Source organism: Typopeltis vanoorti, chromosome 12, assembly GCF_054136105.1.
Source record: "Typopeltis vanoorti isolate ZY-2024b chromosome 12, IOZ_Tvanoo_1.0, whole genome shotgun sequence".
Taxonomy (NCBI): Eukaryota; Metazoa; Arthropoda; class Arachnida; order Uropygi; family Thelyphonidae; genus Typopeltis; species Typopeltis vanoorti.
The window spans coordinates 101,093,765-101,103,452 of NC_143560.1; the positions used below are offsets into that span (position 1 = coordinate 101,093,765).

A 9,688-nucleotide genomic window follows, 5' to 3' on the forward strand; every position below is an offset into this window, starting at 1 on the left:
TCAACTATTTTTCATAAAATGAAAATCAGATACTGATAATCTCTAGTCTGAACCCAGAATCTGGCCTGCCCTTCTCTTCTTTCTTAGCCTCAGATATTTTGCATAAATCTTACCTGGAATCCTCAATAGGGAAATCCTTCTGTAAAAGTTTTATTATTATTGTTTTTTATTTTTTCATATTAATCTTGCAACTGTTTTTTTCACATTTGAAGCTTTTGATAGCTTTGTTCTACCTGAAGTATTAATATGTATTCTTCATAGCATTCCTCTTGAATATTTTCTACCAATTTGTCACTGCTTGTTTCATTTAATAGACTCCAAGTAATTACCTGGCCATACAACATGTCAAGTTCCAGACCACTATCGTATAGTGGATCATTGCCTTTTTTTTTTCCTTCTTTCTTTTTCCCACTTGTAGATGCATGTAATGATGTAAGTTTTTAAGTCATATATGTGCATAAATGACATAAATAAAGCATTTATTGTCAGATATGCTAACAAACAATTTTGAATTTTTGCAAAACAAAAAAAAAGTTCTGAATAGCATGGCTCAAAAAGGCCTTATTCATTCTACACCATTAAGAGTTTATCCACTTCGACAATAAGATTGTCACTTTTACAGATAACTGTAGTATTAACTAGTGTAGTACTTTTCACTTTGTCTCTGTTTTCAATAACTGGAACAACAGTAATGCAAGGCTAAGTTTAGCTGCAGCCTATCTCATCCAGAAAGTTCCAAAAGGGAAAAAAGTTTCATTGCATAAAGAAGGGTCCAAGACAGAGGTAGCAAATTACTGACTGATCATCCTCTTAGGAGTTGTGGTCAAGGTTGGAGAAGTTCCACTCTACCCAGTCCTGTATTTTGGTTAACTACAAAATACAGGAATGGTAGAGAGGAACAAGATGCTATGGGGAGGGGGGGAGCAACATGGTTTTGTGAAGGGTAGGTCATGCCTCAGTAACTTGCTAACCTTTCATAATACAGTGACAACTGAGTTGGATAAAGGTAATGGTTTACAGTGATGCTACTGGACTTTGCAAAGGCTTTTGACAGGATACCGCATAGAATTCTAATCAACAAATTGCAGCACATAGAAATGGATATAAAATTGGTGAAGTAAATAAGGGAGTAGTTGATGGGGAGATACGAGACAGCACTTTATTCAGGAGTTGGGTCCAGTAGAAGGCCTGTGACTAGTGGCATGCCACAGGGCTCTGTTCTTGGGCAACTAATATTTGCTTTGAACATGAATCATATAGGAAAAATGATATGAGAGGAACAATTCGGTTGCTTGCCAATGATGCAAAATTGGGTAGAGCAATAGTCAATAAAGATGATGTTCAAATTTTGCAGGATGATTTAGACTGGCAGTATGGGAAAAGGAGAACAGATGTGAGTTTCATGTAGCAAAGCATAAGGTTATACATTTTGGAATAAAAAAAATTACCAGCTGTGTACCATATTGATGGAACTGTACTCCAGGAAATTGATGAAGTCAGGGATTTGGGGATGTTAGTTGATTGGGAGTTGAAGTTTAGATGACATATTGCAAAAGTGGCTAAAACAACTCATTGAATTAATTGGTTATGGAAGAATACTCTGAAGAGCAGAGATCTGATCAAATGGATTTCTTGGGATGAGATGGAGGTGGAAAGGATCCAGAGTCGAGTGATCAAGATGGTGGCAGGTCTATGGAATGCACTTTATAGGTTGAGGATTTGCGATTTATAGAAATCAGTTGACAGGTGGAAAAGGAGTGATATGATTGAAACATACCAATTACTAAAGGTTTTTACGAGATTAATACAGAGGAAATTTTTCAGAACAGGTCTGGTGGTGGAAGAACTAGGGGCCATCCTTGAAAATTGAGCAAGTGTGTAGTTAGGAGTGGGAGAACTAGATTTTTTTTTTACTTGGAGAGTGGTGAATGAGTGGAATAGGTTGCCAGAGTCTGTTATGGATGCCTTGACTGTGAATGAGTTCACAGTGAAATATGATAGATATTGCGCAAATGTTGGATAGTGATTGGAATAATATTTAGAGCCTCCCTCGATGAGTCTAAGGACTCCGTGGAGTTCCAATGTAATAATAATTATTGTAATTAATAATCTTCCAAGCTTTCATTGAATGGTGCATGATATAGATGAAGAATAGAGAACTGCAATCTGCACTTCATATCACAGAGGATATGAAGAGGATATACAGGGTGTTCGGGATAAATTTGACATATTTATAATTAATTATATTTTTCCGTAAGTTACATGTATTAACACACACTTCTCTTCATTTAAAAGTTTGGACCCTTCTTCATTCATATACAAGATGTCAGAAAGGATGGATAGCTGGAACCCACCTGAATCATGGAAGAGAATAACTTGTATCATGATGATTCGTGCCTGCCATCAAAATAAGGATATTACGACTGCTGCCCAATGCTCCCTGAATACAGTAAAAACAATCAGGCATGAACTAGAGACTTGCAATGGTGACTACGAGGATGTAGCAAGAAGAAAGATCCCTAGCAGACGATCTGATTGCGTTCGTACAGCAGAATTCCTCGCAAATCTGCAGGAACAGGTGTTGAAGAACCCTGGCATTGGAATTCGGGCTTTGTTCGTGGAGTTGCTAACTGTAGTCAAGCCCTGGATAACAAGGGTAGCCAATGGTAGGCCGTATGTATGGCAGCAGGATTCGGCCCCTTGCCACACCTCTGGGAAAAGTCAAAAATGGTTGTCTGAAAATTTCTACGACTTCACCAGTCCAAATGTTTGGCCTCCAAACTCCCCAGACCTTAACCCCATGGATTATTTTGTATGGGGCGCAGTTGAAAAAGACACCAATCGCACTTCCAGTAATACAAAAGCCCAGTTAATGGATAAAATTAAAACAGTTTTTGCGGCCCTTCCCAGGGAGACTGTAGCATCAGCTTGTTCGAGGTTCCGAAGCAGAATTGAAGCTGTGATCGATGCTAATGGTGGTTATTTTGAGTAAATCTTGTTGATAGTATTGTAATTAACTCTGCCTGTAATGTTTTTTTGTCAATTCATTAAATTTAATAGATACAAAGAAGATTTTCTTTTTCCTTACGAAACTGTCAAATTTATCCCGAACACCCTGTAGAGTATAGACATTCAGGGCTCTCTTGTATTTCTCTCAGTTGATAAATGCCTACAAGGAATGTAAGTTTCATAATAAAAATGCATCCAAGAAATTTGGTTAATACTAAGTCAATAGTTGCTAACAGGATGATATTTGTCCAAACCTCAGCTCTGAGCACAGATTAGTATTCATGACACTTTTTTCTGGTGAAAACCAGAACTTTTTTTTATTGAAAGCCCACAAAGTGAGATAATCAACTACTTGTTGCAGTTGCCTTTAAAAACTTGTGTAGCAGGAATGACATGAAATTGTAAAGTCAATATAAAAACACTGCTTACAGCGGGAAATTGTTCTATTAATGAGTTAACTTTAACAGCAAAAAACTGTTATCCTTAAGATGAGAAACATAACTGCAAAGATATAAACAGAATGAAATTTAAATTTGGCTGGAAGGTTAGTATGAAATATTTTTTAAATTTTTATTAAGGCATTTATTAAGGATTAAAATTTAATTTTTTTATGTAAAATTCTTTGTTATAATGAAAAGAGCTCATTTCCTTTGAAAATCTAATTAAATGTGATAGTGTAATTATGCTATTTAATAATACCTTAAGAGGTATTAAACATACTGTATAATCAAATGAATTTCTTCATATATGATAATCTCTCACCTATAGCAAATTCACTGATTAGAACAAACCATATTGCCTTGGCATGTCCCAGATCTTTCCAAGACCTTTCTGAAGGAAATTTGGCAAATTTCCCACTATAACCAACCATTTCTTCCAGTGAGTTTAAAAGTCAACTGATTGTTTTGTATTTGTATGTGGTACAGTCAAACAGTTCCTATATGAGCTGACACTGCAGTACTTCATTTATACATGCTTAGTAGTAATAGTCTTCTAATAGATTTTAGTCATTCCATGCACCTCATAATATCTTATAGGTTACTTTTTAATTGTGTTTATGCATATTGTACTATTGTAGAATTAAAACACCACTACTCGAACAGTAAATAAGTATCAGATTCTGTCTGTAATTAGAAAAGTTCACTACTGAAATGGTGCAAAACAATATTAAATTTGTAGTGGTGAGGCACTCAGCCATAGCATTACATTTGAATGGAATCATCATTTCCAGAAAGTATGGAGAATTCCTGGAAAATTAGGTCCAAACAATCATTTAGTATGCCATATGTGGAAGAGAAGATTCATGGGATGCAATTTATTGCATGTATAACTGTATACTCAAAATACATGATACTAGAGACTTGAGAGATATTGCATTGAAATTGATGGGATATATTCAAATATTGGAGCTGGCAGACAACAAATGATTAGTGTCATGCAGTCTGCAAGAAGTAGTACAATTATACAGTAATTCCTTTCTTGTTAAGAAGAAGCCAGCAAAAGAGAATCTTGAATTGATCCTTCTGCATTCACCCTTCCACCCACCCTAATGTTATCTGTCCACCTCTTTTGTTCCTCCCCATTCTGTTTACATCCTTGGAGGATGTGTTCCATAGTCATCAGTAAGGAGGACAGTTTTGGCTGGTTTGAATTCAAGCTCTTTGAATGCATCTAATGGCCATTTTCAGAAGGTCTACACCCACAGACAAGTAATACAACAAAGTGAGACTATTTAGAAGGAAAATGTAAACATAACACTTGCACTCTTCATTCTCTAATCCTAACTGCAGTCCATGAACTTTTTGACACCTATCTTTAATAACATGAGCTGAAGTTATTGAAGTTATATTTACTAAAACATTCTGTATTACAGCTACTTTTAGAGTAAGAGAAGACTTTTTTCTCTATCACCATGGTATCTACAGTCACACACCTGTTTCTGATGATCTTCCAGAATCAAGTCAATATGGATGGCATTCTGTCAGAATTATTGGGTGATTATTTTATATAATAAAAATACTTGATCAAAATTCATGGATATTTATCATTGAAAAGATTTTTAACTCTTAAAAATGGAAATGTTTTTCAACTTTGCAGGTGGGGTGTTGACAGAACCCAGGGAAAACCTGTTAAATACTGGGTAAGATTTATTTAATCTATCTGAAAGGAAAAAAAATCTACAGAATATTTCATGTTGCTGTATAAAAAAATTGCAATATAAGTTATTTATTTATACAGTCATAATAATTTATTTTAATTAAAATTTCAACTATGGATGCATTAAAAGATATACTTTTAATGCATCATGCCATTTTGTTTTGTTTTTCATAAAAATAAAATTTTTAAATTTCAGATTTGTGCAAACTCTTGGGGAAATCTCTGGGGTGAGGATGGTAACTTCCGTATTCTCCGAGGAGTAGATGAATGTGACATAGAGATGTTTATTGTTGGCACCTGGGCACAGAGAAACCAAATGGGAGATATTCTAAACAATGAAATAGGTGGCAACTTTTAGATATGGATAGCAAGAAATTTTAATTACTGTATCCCATCTACTATTTTCTGTGTTTATAATTCCATATTCATGTAATTCTATATTTATCTGTTAAAGAAGCTGAAACATGTATGTGTATGTGTGTATATATATATATATATATGGAATGTTTAAAAATGAAGAAATTGTCACTTCAGGAAGTATTTCAGTTAACACAGAAATAATAGAGAAATATAAGTTGGCAATGAACACTACAGTTTATTTATATCAACAAAAATATTGCTGGTTAACTGAAAATTGGTAAACATATTTGTGCTTTCCATTTATTAAATAATATGAATGTTTTTAAAATAAGTTCTCTTTGCTGCATACTATCAGTTTTTTCATTGGAAGCAATTGAGCAAAAAGCATACACTTATGAAAATGTAAACATATTTATAACTTCACTCCCACTCACAAAAGAAAGGTTGTTTTGTTTTGACAAGGAATTATTCTTTACCCAAGCATAACCAATTGAGTCTGATTTGATTATTGGATGTTACTAGGAAAATATGATGTGAAGTCAATTACTTCTATATGCAAGTAGCTTAGTCATAATGATGCTTTCACACACAAACTTTTGTTTGCTTATTATGGAGTAAAAGTTAACAACAAGAATATAATTTCTTGTTGGGTATATATAATTTACTTTTTAAACAAAGTGAAAAAACTTGCTACAACTCTTTCATGCCCAGAGGTTTTAATATGATGATAGAGCATTTTGCTACTTGTGTATGGAAAATATAATTTCTTTCAATTTTATTCTCAATATTTTTGTAGATCTAGTTTCATTGGTGTGGCTTCATCAAGGTCTTCCAGAGGCTGCTTACCCTAGGAGTCAAGCTCGATGCTAGTTTAGAGCTGAGGTATCACAGCAGCAATATTGAGTATCATACTATTAACAGTAGACTTTGGCCTGCCACTGAGAACCAAGGTTTGATGCATGGTGTCTGGCAGAACCATTGCTTAGTATCTAGAGAGATGTAGGTCAGTGATGAGATGTAAATAAGACAGAGTAAGCTTTAAAGTTAATATATTAATGTGTAGAGATTTCCACTGTCAGTCATAAGATGTTGCATAAATGATTACAAAACATTAGCATTTTGTAGTGGCTTATTCAGGGCCCGATAAATTGTTTTTCCATATTTGGTGTCATATCATTTATAAAATGATACATATAGAAGTTTCAAATTTGCTTCTATTAATGTTACTCTTCCATCATAGATATCAGTTGAATAATGCATAAAAAATAATAAGGACAAGCAAGAGGACATCCTTGGAAGTTGAGGATGCCACCAGGAAGGGGTGAGAGCTAGATTTTTCTCTCATCAAGTGGCATGTGATTGAAATGGATCCATTGGATGCTGTGTGAGAAAGTAGTTCGAATGAATTTTAAAAAAAAGGTGTGGCAGAGGTGCAGGTAGTATGTGACCTCCCTTGATGAGTCCCTGACTCTCTGGAGGTATCTCTTAATAATAATAATAACTGATGTTCAGCACTATATAAAATACTGCAGCATTTCATTATTTATTTTTTGTGTATTTCTTATATATTGTTTCTAGCATCAATATGCTAAAAATATGAATTCATGTTGCATTCTTATTTATTTCTACATTTATTTGTATAAAAAAATCTCAAATAATATCAGTGTGTACAAACATAGAATTTTAAACTTTTTTACTCATGTAATTTAATAAGAAAATAAAAATTTAAAAAAATCATTAGCTTGTTTCAATGGAGTTAGTCTCTTTTTTGTACTAAAAAACAGTCCAGCATTTTTAATATGTGCTAGGTAAGAGAAATATAGAGCATATAACCAATGGGGGGGGGGGGGGTAAATACATTATTAACTAAGCATATGAAATGCATTAACTTCAGAACAAAACACTTTATAATGCTTTTATTTTCTCAGTTATATAGAATTCACATACACAATATATAGTCAATTCTCACTATTAGTCAAATCACGTGCTATAACAAACTACACAGCCCCAGCCAAAGCCTTATAGCATCAATTCTATTGTAAAAGAAATTCATTATACCAAACCTTCCCACTATAGTAAGTTTCAAAGGAACATACTATTCCTTTGAAACATACTATTTGATTTTTAAGACCATGGATTTAATAAACATTTATACAAATGATCTACTAGTTTCGCTAGCTGTAACTGTCTAGCTTTGTCAAGACGAGAAAGGTTATGCTAGTATTAAATGCAAAAAACAAAAGAATGAAGTAACAGTTTAAAAACAGTTAGACAAATTGGAGAGCATGCGTGACATCACACGCATAAGGCTACAGATATTGGACGGTTTCTCCATTATACATCCAATCATCACTATGCACAGAAACTGAGCATTATACATATGCTAAAAAACAGAGCCAAAAATATCATCACAGAAGAAAAAGACGTATTTGCTGAGCTTTCCCTTATATCAAAAACTCTATCACAAAATGATTATCCTCAAAATTCTCTATAGAAACAACCTCCAGCAACAACCTCGGACGACCCAGTGCGTATCATCCATCATCATCATACCCTATGCTGGATCAGTCTCCACCGAAATAGCAAGAATCATAAGACCTTTTAACATCAAAGTTGTTTTTAAACCTACCACAACTACAAGACAGTTATTAAGATCCACTAAGGATAGCATCACTTTCTACAAATATGCAGGTGTTTATAGCATACCTTGTATGTGTGGACTTACCTACATAGGCCAAACTTCAAGAAGCTTAGAAATTCAAAAGAAGGAACATGTCGGAGATGTCAATCATAATAGAACAGACAACTCAGGGTTAGCACATCATTTCTCAATTTCAAACCATTCAGTAGATTGGGATAACAGTTCCATGCCATATATCGAAGAGGATTTTAGATGTAGAACCTTTAAAGAAGCTGCAGTAGTCCTACGAACATGAAATAATCTCAACAGAAACCAGGGAATCATATTAAAAGACATGTGGAAAAATCTGTTAAATTCATTAAGTTTTAATGGAACTAAATTATGCGAAAAATTATAAAACGTGACTTAATAACAATAATTAAGTCTTCACGCCTTATGCATGTGATGTCACACATGCTCTCCAATTTGTCTAACTGTTTTTAAACTGTTACTTCATTCTTTTGTTTTTTGCATTTAATACTAGCATAATTTTTCTCGTCTTGACAAAGCTAGACAGTTACAGCTAGAGAAACTAGTAGACTATTTGTATAAATGTTTATTAACTCCATGGTCTTTAAAAATCAAATAGTATGTTTCAATTTTAATGAAAAGGACCAAATAATAACTTTCAATACTATTCCTTTATTTATGGTATGAAACATATCATAAAAATAAGTAATACAGTCATACCCCGAAGTTACAAGGTAGGTGGGACCAACAAAAAGCGCGTAAGTTGAATTCGAGTAACTTGGGGTATAATTTTGCATGTAATTTATATATACAAACATACAAAATTTTAGTTAATTGGGAACAAAAGTTTACAAAAACACTTATATTTTTTAAGAAATATAATCATAATTGTAGTTTTTCGTATATAAAAAAAAGAAAGTTATTTCGATGTCGATGGTTTCATAAAATCTAATAGATTTGTCTGACGGCATAATGTCTTTTTCTTGTCACACAAAATTTCTTCATAGCAAGCTAATAATTTTTTTATTCCTTGCCTTGTGACTACAATTCATTCCTCATTAGAATCTATGTCCTCCAAAATCCATAAACCTTTCTTTTATGATTGTTCTTACTGTGGATTCCTGAAGATCAAACTTCTTTGCTAGCTCACAAATTTTCATTCCGCCTTCAAAATCCTTAATAATGTTGAATTTTGTTTCCGAAGTCAATGTTTTTATTTTCTTGCTAGCTGTAGAAGAATCGGACTTGCTTCTTTTGGACGACATTACTATTTTTTATGTGATACAATTTTTATCAAGAACATAACATTAAACAATCGCAAGGTTTGTGGACTATAAAAATCGTGTATGAATGGAGACTGCGCGAAACACGTCAGTGCTTGTTCACAGCATGTGCGACACTGGCGAATACAGCAGGCACCGGAAAGATACGACTAGTGGTGAGGTGTGAAGCGGGACAGGAATACGTATATATAAGAAACCGCATGACTCCAGATTCGCGTAAGTCGGGGTA

The 9,688-nt window shown here is 33.8% G+C and overlaps 1 protein-coding gene across 2 annotated transcripts in view; it reads left to right on the forward strand.

Annotated features, from left to right (window-relative positions):
• LOC150101072 (putative peptidase C1-like protein F26E4.3) overlaps positions 1–7,263 on the forward strand; it is a 119,616-nt gene extending 112,353 nt beyond the window's left edge. Inside the window, exons 9-11 of one of the 2 annotated variants that reach the window (XM_090401250.1) lie at positions 4,883–5,003; positions 5,107–5,149; positions 5,363–7,263. In XM_090401250.1, coding sequence (XP_090257376.1) covers positions 4,883–5,003; positions 5,107–5,149; positions 5,363–5,524 — 326 coding nt within the window. In that variant the 3' untranslated portion in view covers positions 5,525–7,263. The remainder of the gene's footprint in view (positions 1–4,882; positions 5,004–5,106; positions 5,150–5,362) is intronic. The other variant, XM_090401251.1, reaches the window with a different exon arrangement.
• The last annotated feature ends 2,425 nt before the right edge of the window (positions 7,264–9,688 follow it).